This window comes from Ambystoma mexicanum, chromosome 11 (assembly GCF_040938575.1).
Source record: "Ambystoma mexicanum isolate Mex_15411 chromosome 11, UKY_AmexF1_1, whole genome shotgun sequence".
NCBI classification, from domain to species: Eukaryota; Metazoa; Chordata; class Amphibia; order Caudata; family Ambystomatidae; genus Ambystoma; species Ambystoma mexicanum.
Genome location: NC_090934.1, coordinates 753474465 through 753498561, shown reverse-complemented (window position 1 = coordinate 753498561; position 24097 = coordinate 753474465). Strand labels below are relative to the sequence as shown.

General features: G+C 45.7%; 1 protein-coding gene across 1 annotated transcript in view; it reads left to right on the top strand.

The window, feature by feature from the left end:
• Positions 1-24097, top strand: part of CTR9 (CTR9 homolog, Paf1/RNA polymerase II complex component) — an 861351-nt gene that overhangs the window by 432510 nt on the left and 404744 nt on the right. Inside the window, exon 15 of the mRNA XM_069623650.1 lies at positions 22410-22497. Within this exon, the coding sequence (XP_069479751.1) occupies positions 22410-22497 (88 nt within the window). The remainder of the gene's footprint in view (positions 1-22409; positions 22498-24097) is intronic.

The window sequence follows — 24097 nt, the reverse complement described above, 5'->3', positions numbered from 1 at the left end:
CAAAGATGTGGAATATGTTGGAGGAAAATCCAGTCGAAAGAACGTTACCAGTTGTTAAGTAACTTGTTCTGATGATTGTATCTGCTTAGATTCACATGCGCCTACCCTTCTCCAGCATTGGATCTTTCATGGATTCACATGCTTAGAATATTCCCCGTCGTCAGGCTGGGAATCCCCGGTACATTATATAGACCCTTTCCCGTAGGAAAACTTTTTCGACGCTTATGCGTCCTATCCACCTCGTTTTGTATCATGCGTGCCCGCGCCGTCAGGACGCCGTGATATAAATACAGGACCCGCCCCCGCGCTCCCTCAGATTTCAACCGTCTTTCAAAGTAGTGGGATCCTCGTGGTTACTGCTAATTGAAGTTAGGTTGTGTTTTCGCTTCGGCGAAGTTACGTTCTGAAGAAAATATGTCTGGAAAAGCTTTATTCCGTCCTTGTGCGACATGTGGACTCAAAAAAGTCTATGAAGGTGATGCCCACATGGATTGTATCTACTGTCTCCACCCGCACCACACGGCGGATACATGTGAGATATGCCAGGGTTTCTCCCAAAAAACCCTTAAAGACCGAAAAAGGAGGTTGGTCGACTGGCTTAACGACGGAGCGGGTGCCTATCCGGCATCAGAAGTTGGCTCCACGGCCTCCAGGAGCAAGTCGGAACCTCCCTCGAAGAAGGTGAGGCCTGTCGAAAAATGCCCTGCGGACAAGCATGCGGGGAAGCATGCTGGGTCTTCCTCATCACACAAAGTCCTCCTCCTCTTCATCCTCTAAGACGGAGAGGCAAGCGGCATCGAAATCCTCCTCAGGGGACCGTCCTAGGTCTTCCGTGAGTCGAGACGCTTCAGCAGGGAAGTCGGCAACGAAATCGGCTACGAAGTCTAAAGGCTCGGTGCCGGCGACTGGCTCGTCGACCCCGGTATCGCTGACGATGCCGATTACTATTCAGGCAGCAGCGGTGGGGATTCCTTCGTCGACGGGGACTCAATTTATGGCCTGGCAGCCAGAGGTTTGTGAACCGGCCCCCCCTGAGGTCCTGCTACAAGACACGGCCTTGCCGGGGTCGTCGGTGGAAAGGGAAGGTGAAATGGTTATGCAGCCGTCGGACTTGGGCCTACAGCCTTCCAATACGTCGACGACGAGTGCGAGTGGGGGTGTGGTCCCTCTATCCTCGACGTTGCTGACCCCCCAGACGGTTTTGTCTCTGGATGTGCTTAATACACTTCAGAAGCTCCTGCAGCGTCTGGATACGCAGATCCCTCAGCCTGGCACTTCATCGTCGATATTTTCTGCACCTTTCGTCGACGAACAAGCTCAAGCAGCTCGCACGACGACCAAAAGCCCTTCGGCCTCCCAGGTGGTGAAGGACCGTCCTCGAGCGCAGGAGGAGGGTGAGCTATCGGAGTCCGATTCTATACGAGGTGACTCAGGGTCGGACATCTCCCTGTCACCGTCGAGAGACCCAACATGGAATTCGGATGTAGAGGTAGAGTCTACGAGGAGCCAGGCACAACCATCTCCGCCGGATGATGTGGGAGCCTTCCATGCAATGATGGGGAAAGCGTGTTCCGAGTTCGGCTTAATTCCTGAGGAGCAAAAGAAAGATTGTTTTCTTTTTGATCACATGGGTCAAAGGAGGAAATCGGTATTTGCCATCCCAATCCTGGACCACGTATGGCAAGAAGGCCTCAAGACGATGCGTCATCCGTTCTCGGAACCGGCTATTAAGGGGCGTATTGAGAAAAAGTTTAAAGCTCCGGAGTCCACTCCAAAATGTCTAACATCACAGCCACTGTCAGACTCGGTGGTATCGGCGGCAGCGGCTAGGAAGGCCAGAGTACAGCAAAAATGTTCAACCCCTCCAGAAAGCGAGGCAAGGAGACAGGATGCCTTCGGGAAAAAGGTGCTCTCAGTCGGTGCCACGACGGTAAGAGCAGCCAACTCCTTGGCGATTGTATCGCGTTACGATAGGGAGATGTGGCATAAAATAGCCCCTATCCTAGAACACCTGCCGGAAGAACATCGCAAAGCAGCCATGTTACTAGTACGGGATGGTGAGGAGGCCTCGAACCATGCAATTAATATTGCGGTGGACCTAGCAGAGTCGGGGTTCAAACAAATCAATCATGGTGTAGTACTTCGTCGACAAGCGTGGCTCAAATGTACTACGTTTAGACCTGAAGTCCAGTACAAAGTTCTAGACATGCCATGTGAAGGAGAACATCTGTTTGGAGACCAGGTTGATGAATCCTTGAAGGGGATGAAGGAAGACACGGATACCGCTAGGTCTCTTGGCGCCCTCCAGACAGGTAGAAGTTTTCGCTCCTTTCGCCCCTTTAGGGGCGCCTCCGGAAAACTCCCGCTTTGGAGCCTCTAGGGACCGTGGATTTAACAGGCCCTCATACTCTTCACAAGGCTACAGATGGGCATCCCAGTCGGCACGTAGAGGCAGAGATTATCAAGCCTCCAGACGACGAGGCTCGGGTCCCTCGTCGACAAAGGACAAGCAAACCAGCAACCAATGACGGCCTTCGGAACGTCCTGGGGGGTCGAGTCTCTCATCATATCGACCAATGGGAATGCATCACCACAGATCGATGGGTTCTGGACACGGTTCGCATGGGCCATGCGCTGCAATTCAAAAACAAGCCTCCAAGTCTTCCGCCAGTGTTTTCGGCCCAGCCCCACCTTTGAGTTCTAAGACAAGAGGTGGCGCTTATGCTACAAAAAGGAGCGGTAGAACGGGTTCCTGTGGCACAGGAAGGACAAGGGGTTTATTCCCGGTTCTTCGTCAAGAAGCCAAATGGAAAATGGAGGCCCATTCTCGACCTGAGGGTACTCAACAAATGGCTAAAGAGCTCAAAATTCAAAATGCTAAAGCTCCAGGAGGTTATCAGGTCAGTGCAACCCATGGATTATCTGTCGTCGCTAGATCTTCAGGACGCATATTTTCATATCCCAATACGTCCACGACACAGGAGATATCTAAGGTTCGTCGTCGGGCAAAAGCATTTTCAGTTCAAGGTCCTCCCGTTCGGTCTCAAGTCCTCCCCCAGGACGTTCACCAAGTGCTTGGCCCCCATAGCGGCCCATTTAAGGAAGGACGGTACCCATGTCTATCCATATTTAGACGACTGGCTGGTCAGAGGCTCGTCCATGGAACAAACACGAAACAGTCTGGGGGCCACGATGTCCCTTTTACAGGAACTGGGCTTCGCGTTAAACTTCAGCAAGTCCTCCGTAGAGCCCTCGAGGACCTTGGTCTTTCTAGGAGCGGAGTTTCATACGCACACAGGCCTTGTAAGACCATCCAGCGAAAGAACACAGAAGCTACAAAGCAAGGCGTCGGAATGGAAATGCGGTACCAGGGTGTCGGTGCGCAAATACATGTCCCTGCTAGGGACCATGTCCTCCTGCATTCCGTTGATAAACAACTGCCGCCTGTTTATGAGACCTTGCCAGGAATTTCTAGCGGACCGTCTGTCCTGGTCCGACAGACTGGTCATCGACGAACAACTTGTACAAGCACTCCGCTGGTGGAGAGTTTCGACTCATCTAACGAAAGGAATGCCTCTGGTGGAACCGGAGTTCCAGAAGACGGTGGTGACGGATGCATCGCTGAGCGGATGGGGAGCTCATCTGGAGACGTTACAAGTACAAGGCCGGTGGTTGTTACAAGAGTCCTCCCTGCATATCAACCTGCTAGAACTAAGAGCAGTGCGGTGGGCTCTAAAATCTTTTCTTCCTCAACTGAGAGACTCTGTGATGCGTGTCATGACGGACAACACGACTACAATGTTTTACTTAAGGAAACAAGGAGGAACACGTTCCAGGTCCCTGTCGACGGAGGCACAGAAAATCTGGTATTGGGCCCTGCAACACAACATGCTAATCTTGGCGTTCCACCTACCAGGCGTGAGAAATGTGGAGGCGGATGCCCTCAGCAGGGAAATGAACGACGTTCACGAATGGGTGCTGAACGAACATGCATTCAAGAAGTGGGGACATCCTTCCATCGATCTGTTCGCGACGAAGGACAACAGAAAATGCCCGCAGTATGCAAGCAGATGGCCTCAGCAGGGCTCACTGGGAGATGCGTTCTCCTTCCCATGGACGAACAAATTCCTATACGCATTTCCTCCTTTTCCTCTTATCCGGAGGACGTTGCAATGGATCCTCAAGTACCCATGTCGGGTGATTTTGGTAGCCCCGTATTGGGCCAGACAAGTGTGGTTCTCAGACCTGCTGCACTTGGCTGCGGCGGAGCCAGTGAGGTTCAGGAAGATCCCCAACCTTCTGTCTCGACAGGAGGGTATCGTCTGGCATCACGACCCGGACAGCCTCAAGTTGACGGCCTGGCTCCTGACTTCGCCGAATTTGGCCAGCTAACGATTCCGGAGGAGTGTCGTCGTATTCTGCAAGCGGCAAGAGCACCTTCCACAAACACTTCATACTCGTTCAAATGGAGGAGTTTCTGTCAGTGGTGTGGGATCAACCAGGTTTGGATCCGCAGTCGATTATGCCGGAACAGCTCCTTCCATACTTGCTGTTCTTAGCTCAAAAGGGCTTATCGGTGTCGTCGATAAAAGTACACCTGGCCGCCATCTCCAGGTTTACACGTCAACGACATTCCGCACCATTATTCAGCGACCGCCTGATTAAGCACTTCCTTAAAGGGTTGTTCAGGAGTTTCCCTCCCGAGAAGAGATTTCCTCCGGTATGGAGCCTCAATCTGGTGTTAGCGTCTCTTATGAAACCTCCTTTTGAACCAATGTCATCGTCGTCTCTAAAGTTTTTGTCCTGGAAATTGGCCTTCCTGGTGGCCATCACTTCAGCCCGACGTATTTCGGAAATCCAAGCTCTAATGGTAGACCCACTATACTTAAGATTTTTTAAGAACAAGGTGGTCCTTGCCACTAACCCACAGTTCATACCGAAGGCGCCTTCAGTGTTCCATAAACATTCCTCTATTGTCTTACCTACGTTTTTTCCAGAGCCATGCTCGGGAGCGGAGCGCATGTTACACTCATTAGACGTGAAGAGGGCTCTCAAGTTTTATCTTCATCGCACGCAACCTTTCAGGGAAACGAGGCAATTGTTCATGGCCTATGGTCTGGGGGCTAAAGGCAAAGCCATTTCAAAGCAAGGACTGTCAAGATGGGTATAGTCTACCATTTCGTACTGCCATTCCAAGGCTGGGAAGCCTCTTTTGCGACGCCCAAGAGCTCATTCCACTAGAGCGGCGGCATCGTCGACGGCGCTGTGGTCTGGAGTCCCTCTGGGGGACATCTGCATGGCGGCTACCTGGGCGGCTACGCACACTTTTACCCGCCATTACTGCCTGTCACAACAACATGCCGAAGATACTCGGATGGGACAGGCGGTGCTTCGACACCTATTCCAATAAGGTAAGCCCCGGTTGAGGGGTTAGATCTGGTTGCAATTATGATTGAATATTGTTCGTTCTCTGTTAACTATTGCCTATGGGTGCACGACCATAGAGAACTGGCATTGTGAGGAAAGTATGTGAGTTTGCATGCACGCCTCCTCTCTTCGGGATGGTACTGCTATGTAATCTATTCCAAGCATGTGAATCCATGAAAGATCCAATGCTGGAGAAGGGAATAGTTTCTTACCTGTAACTCCATTTCTCCAGCATTGGTATCTTTCATGGATTCACATGCGCCCGCCTGCCTCCCCTGGCCATGCAAACTGGTTCCCCCATTACTTTGGGGGCCGAAATCTGAGGGAGCGCGGGGGCGGGTCCTGTATTTATATCATGGCGTCCTGACGGCGCGGGCACGCATGATACAAAACGAGGTGGATAGGACGCATAAGCGTCGAAAGTTTTCCTACGGGAAAGGGTCTATATAATGTACCGGGGATTCCCAGCCTGACGACGGGGAATATTCTAAGAATGTGAATCCATGAAAGATACCAATGCTGGAGAAATGGAGTTACAGGTAAGAAACTATTCCCTTCTTCCCCGCTCGGGTGGAAGGAACATAGACTTCTTACTACTTTCTCTCTTTTATGTACTCACTCGTGTTAGCCTTGGGCTCCCTCATGGCACAAAAAATACAATCTGAGGGACCTTGGCGCGTGAGGGATTTTGGGTACACTACACGTCACGGTAGGGATAGTGTTACAGACATGCCTATTGTATCTGCTTAGATTCACATGCGCCTACCCTTCCTCCCCGCTTACTACTTCTTACTACTTTCTCTCTTCTCTCTTTTACTACTTACTCTCTTACTACTTTCTCTCTTTTATGTACTCACTCGTGTTAGCCTTGGGGTCCCTCATGGCAGAAAAAATACAATCCGAGGGACCTTGGCGCGTGAGGGATTTTGGGTACACTACACGTCACGGTAGGGATAGTGTTACAGACACGCCTATGCCGACGTTCCCTTTCGATCCTCGAAAGACAAGATGCAATACTTTGCAATTACCACTGGATGTCGGATCATATGGACAGCATGTGAATCTAAGCAGATAAAATCATCCGAAATGGTATTACAGTGATTAATGCATATCTTATGCAAGAGAAGGTCATTAAACCTTTGGGAAATCTGAAAGACTTCCCTGTGCCACTGCACTGAAGGTGTTTTGTGATGCAATTTAAAAGATGATGCCTATGGAGTTTGTCAGACTCCATAACCAAAAAGAAACAGAGTTCAAATCACAGAAAAAATACATGAGAGAGTGGGAAAAGGGGTCTGACTTTCTCCAGGTTAAAAATTAAGTCCTAGAGTCCAGCAAAAGTGCGAGGGGGTCTCTAAGTTAGAGAGGAATTAGCAAATATCTGAGAATTCTCCCTAACATAATTCTCTCTTTTGGGGCCAGGATAGCTCAGCGGCAACGTGCTCGCCTTGGAAGCAGAACGACACGGAGCAACACAGGTTCGATCCCTGGGTCTGCGCTTAGAAACCCCTGGGTATTAGCGTGTAATAAATAACCTATCATATAACACCATCGAACAAAGATAGACATCGGACGAGTCGAACTGTTTCTCTTCGCCGTAAGAAAAGTAAAAGATCCTGACCACAAAGTGGTTCACACCATTTTTCAACGTCAAGACACTCGAAGAAACAGCGTCATATCGCCATCTTCGCCGTCGAGTTCCTCTCTGGAACGGGCCGTAGTTAGGGCGAATTCTCAGAAATGTGCTAATTCCCTCCACCTTATAGACCACCAGCAACTTTGCTGGATTTTGAGGACTTTTTTTTTTTTTAACCTTTTTAACCTGGAGATTGAAACCCTTTTTCCCGCTCTCTCATGTATTTAATTGTGTTTTTTTTAACTATGTTTCTTTTGGTTATGGAGTCTGACAAATTCCATAGGCATCATCTTTTACATTGTCACACAGCACCTTCAGTGCAGTGGCACAGGGAAGTCCTCCAGATTTCCCAAAGGCAACTACCTTCTCTGGGATAAACTACTGTTCCCAGAGCAGTAAAGTGAAATCAACTCTACTCACATTTGTAACTTTCTAGACCCAGCACACACTATCTTACAATAGGGTGCTGGAGGGGTTACTTAGTATCTCCTTTGTCTAGCTTATCTAACATTTTTGTTATCCTTTCCTCACTGAATGGCTGGTGGCAGTGGTTTACTTTTAACTACTGTGGTGTCCATTTACCGCGGGCTGCATACGCAACTGCAGTAAAGCACCCAACGGTGCCATTTTTGTCAAAATGGCCCCGGTCTTTTTTTTGCCTTTTTCTTTGTGGAACGGTCCTTCTTGAGATTTACTCTGCGCGCCAAACCAGATTTTGTCCCTTTGTTCGATTTGCCTTTGGTGGGATTCTTGAGTGAAGCCCGCGTCTGGCTCCAGAGTGTCTGTTTGTGGCAGGAAGTGAGGGAGGTGCCAGAAATTCCCTGTGCTTAGTCTCCTAGGAGACCCAAATGCAATCTGTTGTGATTGGCCGGCTGACTGACTGGCAGGACAGCCACCCTGCTGGGTGAGTGACAGCTGGGCTGGAATAAATGGGAGATAACTGAATAAAAGGCGAAGATTTTGGCTTGGAAGTCGACCACTGGATGAAGGAACCGAAGAAGAGCTTGAAGAGGATGCCTGCTGCAACTCCTGGACCTTTGGTTTGCCCGGTAAAGCCCTGCTGCTGTGCTGAAACTGCAAATTCGTATCGACAGAGAAGCCCCTGCACGGACGTCTTCTCCCTTTGAGTTGGTGGGACTAATCAACTTCAAAGTAAGCCACCAGGACATCTTCTCGGCGCTGGTTGAATTTCCACAGATGGCCAGGAGCTCCAGGAAGATCCTCCAGACTCCCATGAAGCCGGGCTGACCAAGCCCGAGCCCCCTCAACAGAGTGCGGGACCCCATAAGCAAGGAAAGTCCATCTTGACAGCCAGAAACTGCAGTGTTGCTATTTACGGTAGTCGTGAGGAGGTCAAACACCAAAGTGCCACTTGTTTGAAGATTGCCGGTTGGGAGCGGTGAATGTCCCATTGCAGTGCAGGAGTCCCCAGAAGTCCTCCCTCCTGTCCCCACAACTGAGGCCCAGGAACAGTGAGCTCTGCAGAGCTGCACAGCAACATAAGTCATCTACTGCACTTTTTCTTCAATCCAAAGGTACTGTAAAGTCTGAGACAACTTACCTCTTATTGTAGAGTTGCTTGCTTCTACTACTCACAAGCCTAAACAGCTTTGTGGCCCTATTTTGTGGCCCTACATTGATTCTTCTTTTCTTCAAAGACTTCTCAAACATTGTGCAAATACCTTTTCTTACTTACCTACCAGAAGTGCTTCAGCTCAAATTGACTTTGGCTTAACCAATTACACTGAATAACTCTTGATTAGGGAATCCGAAAGTACTTGCCTGCTTTAGTATATATTTGATCTCTTGTATTGTTCTAAATAATCTTTCCCTTTGACCAATTCCTAAGAATGTTCTAAATGCAACAGTAAGATATTAATGTCCCCAACACCCTAGCTATTGAAGTCACCTGAGGGTGTAGGTTGTGACTGTGGGCCATCCCAAAGGGTCTTTACTGATTTAGAAACTAAATGTGTAGTTTTGGAGTGTATTTGTGTTTTGCTTTTATATTGCTTCCTTCTGAAGAAGGCTTATTCTAACTGACTGAAAAATTAATATTTTTTTTATTCAAAAAACCATGTGAGTAAGTGTTTATTTGAATACTTGTCACTGTGAATCTATGTGTAACTCCCCTACATCTATCATGGACCCCTCTTGAGATCAGCATGGCTGCTCAACACGCTACCAACCTGTGTAGTACAAGCTTATACCAAAGGTTGGGTTCCTATTGCCAGGAGGTCAGGGTTGTTGTAGTGCACCCAAAGGGCACTGCATACAATCTGGCCTAACGGTCGTATGTCCAACAAAAACAGCGTCCCCAGTCTGAGTGGTAAGAATTTAGGCTGAAGATGATGAAGTATTTGAGAATGCAGGCTCAACCCCCTTGTGTACTGTTGAAAGCCATGCTCATGGTCAAAAGACCCAATACGCATAAGAATACCTGTGCGCCTTCGGCCCGGCAAGCAAAACTCCTCGAGCGTTCTAAGATTCCCACGAGTCGAGAAAAAGTCTCTTCGAGGACCGAGTTGTCGACGCCACGGCCGCCGAGAGACTCTTCATTGATGCCGAAAGACCCTTCAACACCATCGACACAACAACATAAGCAAGTCATTGTATCGGGCTTCAAGCTCCTCAGTGCTACAGGCGTCAAAGTCAGTATCGACAATCTTGGCACCTTTGACAAATATCATGACACCATCAGGTATCATTGAAAAAACATGTCCCCTTTACCCAGGGCTGACATTTTGAAATCTCTTTCCTCGATTTATGAGGACACAGAACCATCATCTGATGAAATGAGACCTTTTGGCCTCCAATATGGTACGCCTCAGTTCCTGGGGCCCTAATATCTGAAGAATCAAGTATAAAAGACCTTCAAGAGTGCCTACATAATGCTAGTGGTTTGGACACCTCACCTGGACCCGAAAAGGACTCTTCGTTTTTATATGTCCAGAATGGCTACATTTCACCTGCATGATCAACATTGTATTGGCTATACTGGTCCCAAATGGGGCCTTGCAGTTACTAAACAAACAATATCCAGATGGAAATATCCTGGCTATTGGCGAATACTACAGATTATCGGCCGGGACCCGCTGGAAGGCCAAGAGCTCATTGCACAAGGGGCATTGTAAACTATACTGCTCTTCAAAGGGGTGTCCCAATCAATGATATTTGTTCAGCGGCCACTTGGTCGTTTATCCATAAATTCGTAAAACATTACTGTCTGGATTCTTCTCCCAGTCAGGGAGGACTGTTTGCAAAAGTGGATGGCTCAGTGGCAACGCGCTCGCCTTGGAAACAAGACAACACGGAGCAACACAGGTTCGATCCCCGGGTCCGCGCTTGAAACTTCTGGGTATTGAGCGTGTTATAATCATATCAAAGCTGTCCTCCATTCGTTCCATGATTAGATCTAAATGTAATTGGTACTCCCACTTCCAAATTATTAATGCTTTGAGAGTCTATCATAAGATGAGGAATACGTGGGAGGCACAATCCATTTCGAAGAACAAGTTACTTACCCCAGGTAAGGTTCTTTTGATTGGATGTTTCTCCCACATATTCTTCATCAACCCTCCCAGCCTACCCCACCGTACAATTTACGTGTTATTACACTTTACGCTTTCTGTGAGACTACGGTCTTGGGTACACCTGGTAATTCCTCTTCAGAAGGGTAAAAACAGAACTGACATTAAAGGGTGCGGCGTGCGCTACTTTATACTGATGATGACGTCAACAGTCGAATAAGGGCCCTCGAGGGACATCAACTCGAAGATACTGCATTCAGCACCCTCTGTCAAAAAAAAGAATTCTGAAGCAGCAGAGCTGCAGAGATATTTATCATAAGATGAGGAATACGTGCGAGGAACATCCAATCGGAAGAACGTTACCAGGGGTTAGTAACTTTTTCTACTGTCCTTGTAATTGAAGTCACCCCATGGTGTAGGAATTGTGTAAGAAGCACATCCAAAGATCCACTAACTTGTGTTGATTCTGAAAAGTATTTTTTCAAGTATATTTACATTTTTACATGAATTGCCTTTTTAAAGACTACTTTTTTAAAACTTGTTTAATAAATAACTATAACTGAAACCTTGAGTGTTACTTGGTTTCTTGTATTTACGAATTTCATTGTTACAGCTCTACAGCTCACATTTACCCCTTTTGAAATAGGCCTGGCTGCTCGGTCACACTCCCAACTTGTTTAGTACAGACCTATATCAAAAGGTGGGTTACCTAATATCAAGCAGACAAGCATTGTGTAGTCTCAGTTTGTAGATCCCCAACTCTTAGTATCAGTCTGTACTAGCCTTGGTAGAGTGCCAGAGCAGTGAGCTGTAGGTAAGTACACTGAATCTTACACAGGCATTGCAAAGAAGCACTTACTTATAGTTAAATAAAAGTATGTATTTTATTTACACCAGAATCACTAACTACTTCAGACGTTTATACTAGATGATACACTTCAAAGGGCACAATCACTTTTGTGTTTGTTCGCGTTTACATTTGTAGCAACGTTAGAAAGGGACAAGACAATGTTATCGGATACGGCGCACTCATGCGGTTTTCAACGTTTCATACGGTAATGCATTTACTCTGCAAACACGTGTAGTAAAGTCACTTAAAGGGAGAAAAATTGTTAGTATAACATAAGCTTAGTTGAACGTTCTAGATATGGTTTCTTCGCCTAGTAAGTCTTTCAAGTCCAAAAACACAACCCTGGATAAAGGCAGTTCAGAGAGGGCTTGAATTATGAAGAGTTTATGTGGATACTTTCCAGTTTCTAGTGTTGTTGAAGCAGTAAGTTAACTATCAAGAGAGCCCTTAAAACTGACTCGCTGTGGAGACTCAAGCAACGGCTTGGGTCTGAGTTAAGAGGGGGTTGCCCTGGACACCTCTACTTGCACTCCAAAGCTCTGGAGCAACTTCTTGGAATCGCGTAAACAATACCCTTTTCCCCCCCCCACAGTACCTTAGGTTAGAAGAAAATATTTGTGCTGGATGCTCTGCGATGTTGCAGCTCTGGATCTGACCTCCAGGTTCCTTGGTTTGATGACTGAAGGCAGGACAATGGATGGGATCTCTCAGCAGCAGTCTTGAGGGAAGACCTGTAGAACGACTTTCAGCAACTTCTTGTTTCACTCTGCAGCGCCTTTCCTGCAGCACCTGCAAAGGGCACGGACCGCCCGGTCAATATTTTTTGCTTCCTGCGCTCCCACACTCTGGTGAGGGGGGCTGGGCGAGTTAGATCGGATCTCTGGAGTGTCCTTATGGGTTCAGCAAAGATTATTATGGATTTGGCCTTTCCACAAAGATGCACTCGAAATGGGCAGCAGGTCTTCTGGTATTGGGGTTCCGCAGCTCTGGAAACTCCTAGAACCTTCGAGAGATGGCTTGTTTCAAAGTTTGTCTTGGGAATGGTTGTTCCCACCAGCCGAAGGGAATGAGTCCTCCCCTTCGGAGCTCGTCTATCACACAGAAAACAGTCAGGATAGCAGTGGTTGCTTCAGTGTTGCCAAAGAGTCTGCAGGCGTCTCTGGTCGTCGTCTTCAGTTACTTCAGCTTCCAGTGGTCGACTTGGTTTTCACTCCAGAAGCCTCACCTTTTATACAGCTCAAGCACACACTCAACTGCAATCTGTTTCAGCATTTAATAGAAAGGGGCGTTTGGCTGTTCAATCAGGACAAAAACAAAGGTGATGGTTGGAAGGTTTAGAGTGAATCTTAACCACTGGCATTGCTTTGGGCAACCCTCCAGACCATCGTTCTTCGCCTGCCAAGCCATTACAGAAGGGGAAAGACCATATGCTAATCAGGCTTGGCCCCACACCAAAAGGGGTTGTCCGCCCGAACTGCTAGGTCACATCCCTTCTGCATGGGACCACATGCATCCCCAAAGATGTTTTGGCCTTGTTGGGCCTCATCAGTGAGGAGTAGCTTAGGTCTCTAGACCCAGCAGGCACAGGACCCATGTCTGGGTATACCCGTCCCACTCAGGCGGGTGTCAAAGCAAAAACAAGTAGGTGATGGCTGGAAGGTTTAGAAATAATCTTAACCACTGGCATTGCTCTGGGCAACCCTCCAGCTATTACCTTTGTTTTGCTCCAATCAGGACAGCCAAGACCCCCCTGTGGGAGCTGGACCTATTTAGGCACTATGGCAGGCAAAGAACAGGGGTTGGAAAACTCCTCCCCCACTTCCTGTCTGCCCAGACACTCTGGAGACTAGTCATGGATACCCAAGGGTTCCCACCAAAGGCAAAACACACACAGTGACCTCCCCCTCCCGGAAAAATAGAAGGGCTAACAAATAACCACGCTAGTAATAGCGAAAAAAGAAGGGAGGCCCCAAGTTGGTACTTGGGTGCCTCTATTGTGCACTATCATGGCTATGGACATAGCCTGCGGTATAGAAAAGACACAATAGTTGGTAGAACATGTCCACTGCACCAGCCATAACTAGGTGATTGTCTATGTGACTCAAAAGTTACAGGAGCAGAGAGAAGGGGGATGCTACGTTTCCGGTTGGCACTCCACTGAAGGTGGTGTGTACCATTCTTTCAGGCTATAGAGTTTTGGGAGCGATCCTTAAGAACTGTAGTTACTTGAGAATATAGAAAAGGAATCTCAAAGGAGGACCCTAAGGGTCCCCAGCAACACTGCCTATAAGGAGCTGTGTTCTGCAATAGTAAGTAGCAGCACAGATGCCTTTTAAGAACTATGGAGCAGACAGACTCCATAGTACAGGTATGATACAAAGAATGGAATTCCAAAAGACAGAGCCCACAAGAATGCATGAGTGGAAGAAGGCTCCATTCATTCAGGTTTGAAAGAAAAAGGTCCAGAAGTCCAGCAGAAAGTGCTGGGGGTTTCACTAGGAGAGGGGATGGAGCATAAACAAGAGCCTAGACCTAATCCATGAAACCAAATCATTCCCACTAATACCTTGCAAACTATGTGAATTCAAGACGCAGTAGCGTCTTCAGCCGCCTACACATGTAAACGTATTACTGCATGTAGGCCGTTTTTCTCCACTCCCAACTGCATTACTCTTGCTAGAACGTTAGTCTTGTCCACAGTATATTATTGTAATGCCCTCTACTTAGGCATTATCCGCAAAAATATTCACAAACTACAAGTAACTCAAAATAACACCATTAGGGCAGCCCTCAACAACCCTAAGAAGTCGCATATCTCTGAGACTAGACGTAATCTGCATTGGCTCCCTATAGAGCACAGAATATCCCTCAAAGTTCTTGCCCTTAACCACAAAGCCAGGGCTAACCCCGCACCATCTACATCTCTAACCAACTTACCCCACACACATCTACAAGACCACTTAGAACAGCTCAAGTTAACACTGTCCATACCAAGATTCAAACTCCATAACTCGGGAGGAGTTAGTTTCCGTGTACAAGCCTCAAAGCTATGGAACACACTACCTGTTCCAATCAGGTCTGTAACCTCCTTCAACCTATTTAAACGCAACACCAAACGTTGGTTTCATGACCTGGACACATTGACAGCTTAACATCCTAGAGCTTAGATTTACTGCCTACTCACTGTACATATTGTAAATAATATTACTATCTGTCTCCCCCTCGGCCCACCGCCTTAATTGCAACATGTATGTTTGTACCTGTAATACCAATGTATGTATTTATTTGTAACCGCAACTATTGTAACTGTTGCCTACTGCTTGCTAATGTAACTGTACTCTTATGTAACATGATCAAAAAACGTATGTGCCCGTATGCCCCTGGGCCTGGTTGCGCTTTATAAATAAACCAAATACAAAATCAAAATACAAATGTACTCCAACACACAAAGTTTAGGATTATACATGCTCAGTACCTCTTTTGGTAGGTGAGGTCGCTTGGGACGAGTAGATCGAGAAGGCCCTAGAAAGGAAGCAGAGTCAAGGGACATTTTCCTCATGTCCTATTCATGCTGCGTTTCTTTTTCCCATTGCATTTTTTCGTTCTTTGTCCTCGGACTGTACTGTGTGTTTTCTGATTTCAAGTTCAAGCCTTAATTTTTCAAGTGAGAGGTATTCTGGACTTACATTGTGACCCATCTGGGTCATGGTAGGAGGTATCTAAGACACAGTAGAAGGCTGATGAGGGGGATTGGCAGACCCTTGTGGACCCTCTCCACCTTCTGACCCATTTGGCAGATTAGAACGAAGTTCCATACTTTCACTCTCAGAATGTTCTCCATATTTACCTCGGTTGTAGGGGTTAAGGGCCTACTCTCAGGGTTTTGATTATTTAGCAATGTTTGTATTGACTCAATTTGTATTCCCTTACAACGCAAGCCCCTTGTTCTGCACAGCTCCTTCATTTATTCCATTGTACTTGCAGTAAGGCAATGTTCATTAAAATTATCCATTTCCAGTTTTTGGTGGAGCTAGCCTTGTGGAGGCTTTTCTTGGGCACAAGTATAACCAATAGTCACTGTGATCCACTCTATAGCAATTCAACCGCCTGCCACCACTGTTGGGTAAGATTTTGTAAAGTCCAACTGATGTGGGATTTCACAAAACGTATCTCTTGGTATTAGGGACCCAACTCTTAATATAGGCCTGTACTACACAAGTTGGTAAGAGTGGCTGAGCAGCCAAGCTTATATTAGAAGGGGTAATGTGAGCTGTAGAGTAGCGCAGTGAAATCAGTAAACGCAAGGCTCCAAGTAAATACTTGCATAATTAATTGGATTTATTTATTTATATATACACAAGGCAAATTAAGCAAACATTTAAAAGGTAGCAACCAGTAGTAACATTCAATGGAAGATGTAATTCATTTAAACAAGTACCAATAATGCAGGTTAATAATTCTTTCTATGCTAAACATGTTCTAGCACACCGAGTGACGTCAAGGTCAGTATTAGCACTTATTTTTGTTCACCATTACAACATAGGGTTTGGGAGGGAAAATAGTGAGTCAAAGTAGAACACCTTTTAGCAACTGGTTCAATAGATAGTTTCTCCTAGAGGGATGTAGGCAGTCTTTTATCCCATCAATAATAGTGTCAACTTTTAAAACCTGTAAGGGAACAAGCACTTCCAAAGCCAGTAGGGTTCATAAGAGGAGCGTTTAGGAAACCAGGATAGTCCAAGTCGATGGGACCATTCCAGTTCTGATGCAGCTTTTCTTAGAAGATGTTATTCAAACAGTCAGGAGTTCTTTGAAAAATCATAGGAGCTCAAGGAGCTCAAGAGGAGCCTACCTGTTGGAGTACAAGCTGGACGGCCTGCACTAGTGAGATGACTTCTCTCTAGGTGGGTGAAAATAGCACTTCCTAAGCCTGGAGGCACTAAAATTGCAAAATGTAGTTATACCCAAGCCCCACGGTACCTTAGAATTGAGGAAGAGGTTCCAGCTTGATTCCTTCCTGATGCAGCAATGCAGACCCTTGTTCCTGGTCCTTCGTCGTGGTGATGAAAGGAAGGATGCCTGGGGGGTTCTAGAGAGGGACTCCTCAGCACTGGATTCCACGTGATTAAGCGGCTCTTTGTAGCTTTGGCACCTTTTTCTCAGCGCCAAATATGAACAAATAGCACTGGTTGGAGTTTCCTCGGTCCTGGACTCTGGTGCAGGGACTCTGGACAAAGATTTCCTGCTTCTGTAGGTCCACAAAGATGCCCACAAAGTTTTGACCGATTTGTTCTCTGGAAGACGATGCACTCGATGATTGTCAGGGGTCCACGGGCATTGTGATTCTGCAGCCTAGGAAAGTCGCTGCAAGTCAATGGATGAGCCAAAATGAAGATTGTCTCGAGGCTAGCTGGTGCCACCAGCCCAAGGGAGGAAGTCATCCTGCACGGATCTTCCCTGTCAAAACGAAAACGGGGTCAGCAGAGCTGCAAGGCTTCACCGGCACTTCTGTGGTCCTGGAAGGTGCTGCTGGTGACTCTGCTTGTCCTCTTCATCAGCTTTCTTGTTCCAGTGGTCGACTCTGCCTGTAGTCCCAAAAGCCTCACTTTTTATGTGAAATCTTCCTTCATAACCCTAGGGCTGTCAATCACCTGGCAGGTGCTTGTCCTCCAGGACATCCAGCCGGCCAGTCAGAACTGGTTTCAGTCAGGGGCACCTAGAGACAAAGGACCGTGAAGTTTCGGGGCCCTCCCTCACTTCCTGCCTTTCCAGACACACTTGGGGAATGGGCAGGCTTCAGGGCTGAGGCCTGCCAAAGGTAAAACACACAAAGGCCACAAGTTTAAACAACACAGTAAAAGCCCAGAAAGAAATAACAAACAAGAAATGGCAAAAAAAGAAAAAGGGAGCCATTTTGGAAAAAAATGGGTGCTGTACTGCATCTGAGATATCGGCCTGCTAGTACCCTAAGCAAAAGGTAGTCGAAGGTAACCACTGCCACATGCCATTCAAGTTACATGAGAAGTGGCATAAGGAGTTACTATGTAACCCCCCCCTGTTGGGCAGAGTTTGTATGCAGTACCCTTTGGGACCACTACACACAACTAGGACTAAAGGTGTAAGCAAAACCAACCTTTGGTATAAGTCTGTCCCACACAGTGTTTGGTAGCGGGCTGCGCAGTCAGGCTTATCTCAAGAGGGAATGTGAGCTTGTAAGGGTTTTACACAAAGGTCTACAATGACAAGTATTCAGGTAGACACTTATACTCAAGGTTTCTTGGTAAAAACACTTATTAATTTATTACACAATCATTTATAAAGCATTCACTAAATGAGGCAACCAATATCACACAAACATTATACTACAATACTGATTACTAAGCAGTTGAGCTCCCTTGAAGTCGGAGCAAAATTGCATTGAAGTAGGAGCAAAAAGTCATAAGTTGATGAAACAAATGTTGCAAATAGTTTGATTTCACCAGAGGAGTTGATTCAATGCATTAGGTAGGCCAAAGTCAATGGGCTAGTGTCTTGTATAAGTAAAAACGGTTCTGGTATTAAAACGGAAAAGTCTTTGCCACGGATTTTAGAAGTAGTTCATGGAATAAAGGTTCATATGTCGGGTCACAAGCTGACTAGGCCTGCAAGTTGCCAAAGTTCCACGAACTTTCGCTGTGAGAGATGTTCTCTCGCTCAGGTTTTCACAGTACCTTATTTTGAAGAAAAAGATGCAGCTGAAGACTTCTGTTCCTGGCAGTTCCTGCAGATCTCGCTGTTCCTGAGCCTCAGTCGCTGGGACAAGAGGGAGGACGTCGGGGGACTCGTGCATGGAGATGGGCCACAAAGCTGGCAAATTGGCAAATCTTCGATTCCGGTTGCTGTTCTTCAAGCACACAAGCTGGTGTCCTTCATCCTGGTTAATCCTAACCAGCTTCGAGAATGGTATCCAGGTGGCTTACAAGTTGATTGGTTCTACCAACTCAAAGGAAGATGTCGTCCTTGAAGGGCTTCTCTGTGGAGATGAACTTGGCAATTCTGACCTGCAGCAGGGCTCCACCGGGTAAACCAATAGTCCAGTAGCTGCAGCAGCCGTCCTCTTCCAGCTCGTCTTCGGTTCTTTCTTTTCAGTGGTCGACTCTGCCTTCCAAGCCAAGAGACTTGCCTTTTAAACAGTTTTCTCCCATTCATTCCAGCCTAGCTGCCACTCATCCAGCAGGGTGGCTGTCCTTGGAGGACAGTCAGCCAGCCAATCACGCCAGAGTGCATTTAGTTCTCCTAGGAGACTAAGCACAGGGAGTTTCGGGCACCTCCCGCACTTCCTGCCCACCCCAGACACTCAGGCGCCAGAGCCGGTCTTCAATCCTGAAGGCCGCCAAAGGCATAGAAACACATGGACCAAACCTAGTTTGCCATGCAGAGACAAACCCTAGAAGGACCTTTACAAAAAGAAATGGCGGAAAATGAAGACCTGGACCTGTTTAAACAAAAGGGGGCTTAAGCGCCATCTTGAAAAACATGGCTCCCGCGATTTAACGCTACCGGTGTTCGCGGTCAGAAAAAATCATGGTAGTTCATTGTAACCTGCCACCAGCCATTTTGTTAGGAAAGGGTAGCATTTGACTGCTACATGAGTTTCTAGACACAGGGGATACTAGGTAACCCCTCCAGCACTCTATTGTAAGATAGTGTGTGGTAGGTCTAGGAATTTAAAAAGACTAGTAAAGTCAATTTAACTTTACATTCTCTGGGAAACAGTAGTTTATCCCAGAGAAGGTATTTAAACCTTGGTATAGCCTAGAAAGGCTTATCTGTGTTACTGCACTGAGGGTGCTGTGTAACACACATGAAAAGATGATGCCTATGGAGTTGTCTAAAACTCCATAATCAAAAGAAACAAACAGAAAACAAACAATTTAAAGTACAAAGTCCCAAATGTCAGCAAGAGAGCTCGGGATCTCTAAGGTAGAGAGGAATTCGCACACTTAGGTGAATTCTCCCTAACAAATCCCCCCCTTCTACCCCGCCATCATTCCACATAGGGTGGCGTGTGCAGGACTGACGAAAAAAAAGTTAAGAGAAAGTTAACTCACTACTCCTGGGAACTGTAGTTCACATAAGAGAAAGTATTTAAACAAAGTCCAAGAGACTTCTCAGTGGCACTGCACAGAGGGTTCTGTGTCAATATGCAGAAATCAGATGCCTGTGGAGTTTACAGACTCCATTAAACAGTGTAAAACTTCAAAGTCAGCGAAATGTACATGAGCGAGTGGCAAAAAGCTGCACTCTCAGGAGGTAAAAAATCTAGAAGATCCCAGAATCCAGCAAAATAGATTAGGTAATGGGGTGGGGCAAAAAGATTCCCCTTCACCGAGGGACCAGTTAAGAGTTACCTAGTCAAAGCAAAACGTTCTGTGCTTGACGCGGGTCAGGAGGAATTATCATAGATATGAAAATCTGAACTAACACATTGTGGGTCGTGTGACGTTTGGGCACAAAGACCCATTCTTGGGGATTAAACTGCATAGTCTGGAGTAATTACTTGTGAATTGGTTCCATCATATAATACTGCATTCTTGTATTTACCTTCTATGTTGAATAAGTTATCTGAATGCATTTGTGAACCTATGGTGAATGTGTTTGCTTATTATTCAGTATTGCGCAATATCTCCTGCTATATGCATTTTTCAGAATATGAAGACGGCCCAGAATAAATTGTATTTTTATGCATACCGATCTAAATTGAATTGTGTGGTATATTTTATGGACTCATTGAGGGGCCCTGACCCCACTAATTCTCTCCTACGAATCGCCTCGACTGCTCTCCACATTTACCTTGATTGTTGAGTTCCATGTTAACTGTAACTAGGGTGGTGTAGGGTATTTTGTGGAGATTTGGGGCCTGACGGTATTTTCTTACCGCCGAAATATAACTTAGCAACAATCACTCCTTGTATTCAGATTGGGCCATGTACAACAATAATACAGTGAACATGCATTATTTCAGCACCCAGGCATGCATATTTGGTATGCGTGGGTGGTAGGCGCGGTTGGTGGTATTTTGGTGAGCATAATTCCCTTGTTTTATTTGTGGCCCCAATGTCCAAAATCCCTTATCTTTGCTTAGATTTTTCGTGTAATCACTAGAGAGACCTCAGACCTACATTTTAGGAAAACCACATTTTTCAGTGATAGTGTGCCACCATGGGCGATCTCACTGACTTATTTACGACAGAGAGCTATATATGGTAATCTTGTGGTAATTTCCACTACCTTATATACGGTAGGGAGCTATGTTCTGAGAGTCTCTCTTCCCGTTGGCTCATGTACCTCCAACGAGCTATGCTACAATCACTCACAACTGTTCATACTGAATCTGACATGCACACATCTGTCTTAAAATGACCATTGCACTGTTTAAAAATCTCCCCCACTTCATCGGCATTGTAATGGTAAATATTAAATACACCACCAGTCTGTTTTCAAATATTTTTCTGTATTATAAAAGTTGCATTTAAACACGATCTCACTCTTTACAGAAATAAATAAAATGGTACAGTAAAAGCATTGTCTATGACACACTGCAAAGAGCGTGGCGGAGAACAGAACTCAAATTGCAACATTAGCATTTGATTAAGGCATGCACAGGAATCCTACACTGACTGCATATTACTGTACACACTCCGCTCCCACACTTCTCATTACCTTATCTTTTTAGTTGTTCTCTTTGGCTGTTCTCTTTGTGAATGTGGCTCCCTTGGATTAACTCCAGCAAAAAGGAACTCTTGCCTTCTCAAACCGGGTTCATTGCCTGGAATTCTCAGCTTTTTCAGATAGGAACGCCTCAGCCAGTGGAAAGGTCCTTCTTTCAGCTCTCCCCAATCTCGACTGCCAAATCTTGACTGTAGCAGGACGCAGGGATCTGCATTCAGTCAGGAGTCCCACAGCCAGGTCTTCTCCCCAGTAGTGCAGAAAAATGTCTGCCTGTCTTTTTCCCCGATGCTGCCCACTAAAACTTTCATCTCAGCCCTCTGTATGACGTGTCCCAATGAAATCCATCATCTCTCATCCTCCTACTCTCAACAATAGCTTCGCTTATACATTTGCAATTGTTGCAAATCTGACTTCCTTCTTCCTGCAGTTACTGTGCACAAAAACACGGAGAATCAGGCAGAGAAGAGAAGAAAAAAAATCTGCACACACATTTAAATGGTTTTCAGAGTATGCCTAATTCTGCAGTGGAGAACACATTTTATTAGTGGGTTATGTTAAATAAGGTTTTATTAGTCAGGTTAATGGTTAATAGGTTAGCTGTTAATTTTCAGATGTGTCTCTCGCACCATAGGCATTTCAGGTGAAAAATAGTGTGCATTTTTAAATGAGCACGTGTGCTTTTAACTGTAAAAATAGATTTGCATCTTATATGTTAAAATCGTTTTTGACTGAATAGCCTGTCTTTCCTTGTTAATCTGGTAACCCATATAGCAATGCACCGCACCCTTGTGGTGGTGCTGCGAAAAAAATTGCTACCTGTGCAGTAGTGCTGTACTCTGTGCTGTTTGCTACCTGTGTAGTAGTGCTGTACTCTGTGCTGATTGCTACCTGTGCAGTAGTGCTGTACTCTGTACTGTAACACGCCAAATATCCTTACAGTGGCCTTCAAAAATCTGTCCACCAGGCCAGATTCTAGAAATCCATCTCTACACCAACACCTTCCTTATTTTCAGTGTGCTCTTTTATGCTCCCAAAGCATAAATATCTACAAGAAATGCTTCACACAAAACTATAGTGAATACATTGATGGTGGTTTAACTAGAACTGTTAATTCTGGGATTTAATTAAATCATTAGTAATCATCAGAACTGTCTGTGTTTGTGCATACATTATGTACAGTCGAATTGGGATGAGGGTGAGTCTGAATTTATTAGATAAGTAATACAAATTCAGCTCATGTTTTTGCTTTTGTTAGGAAAAGCGCCACCAGGATCGTGCTTTGGCTATCTACAAACAAGTCCTGCGAAACGATGCCAAGAACCTGTATGCAGCAAATGGCATAGGTGAAATTAAATTGTTTACTAATCCTATAATATTGTACGCTAATTGTGAACAAGTTTAAAAGATCTTTACAGTTCTGTATTTTGAAGAGAAACGTTTTACTGTGTTTTTGAACATTTTTTTGCACCTCATTACTAAACTTCCATTAACAGGTGAAGGACATGCTTTGCTAAAGTAAAAAAAGCACCATCCACACATCTTTCGTGGGTTAACATTCAGACTGTAGAAAAAGGTCAGACGCGCACTCTGGTTCCAAGTCATTTAATCCTGATGTAAGTAATAACGGGGCTGAATCCCAGATGCAAATAGTCCCAACAATGTTCAAAAATTACCAGGGTTAAATCCCAACTGCTACAGTTCCAAAGCACAATAGTTAGTTCTACTCCTCCAAGTACTTTCAAGTCTCAAACTCTCATGAGGGAGGCTGTGTTAGCTGTGTTCCTTTTCAGGTGTTGCTAATTACTTTTTTCAATTTCATTCAATTTCAGTCTCAAAGGATTCTGGTTCATTCAGACAGGGCAGAGTGTGAGGGGAAGTCCCATACTATACCCCAGTTGAGAGGCACTGTACTTTTTTTGCATTTATCTTTACTTGCTTTAGTAAACGAGCTCCCCTTTGGTCCTAAATTGAGACCTCCTCAGTGCCGCAACTATGCACTGTGCCCCCATTAGGAAAGATTTTCCCTTTTGCTGCTTTTTCAACTTTTTCTTCAGGATGTTTTGGCAAGTGTTAAGACAGAATTTCTATTTGTGGGTTTTAGGGCCATCTTTTGGAGCCCCTCAACTTTTTGCTTTTCCCTCCATCTTTCATTTGGTTCCTTGATCTTTTTGTTGACTAGAATGACTTCTCCTGAAGTCTTCCTGTCATTATGTCCCTTTAATACCTTCTATGTGGTATATGGTGTTGGTATGTGTTAAGCTGGTTTTATAAACTTCGCCCCTGGGGTGCCACGATATTTATGGTAAACTGGGAAGACACTGAGTGGTTAGCCAAAACTCAGTCAAGGTACAATGGAAGAGCAGTCAAGGCTTAGTTTCAGAAATAGTATGTGTAAGGCAGAATTCTCAGAAATGTGCCAATTCCCTCTACCTTGGAGAACCCCAGCAACTTCGCAAGATTTTGAGGACTTTTATTTTTACCTGTAGAGTGATACCCTTTTTCCCCACTCTCATGTATTTTAATGTGATTTCTGAATTCTGTTTCTTTTGGTTGTGGAGTCTGACAAGCTCCATAGGAATCATCTTTTACATTGTGGCACACAGCACCTTCAGTGCAGTGACACAGGGAAGTCTTGGATTTCCCCAAGGTTTAAATACTTTCTCTGGGATAAACTACTGTTTCCCAGAGCAGTAAAGTGAAATTGACTCTACTTATATTTTTAACTTCCTAGACCCAGCACACACTATCTTACAATAGGGTGCTGGAGGGGTAATTTAGTATCCCCTTTGTCTAGCTTCTCATGTAACATTTTTGTTGCCCTTTCCTCACTGAATGGCTGGTGGCAGTGGTTTCGTTTTTACTACTGTGGTGTGCATTTACCGCAAGCTGCATTCACAGCTGCAGTAAAGCACCCAAGGGTGGCATTTTTGTCAAAATGGCCAC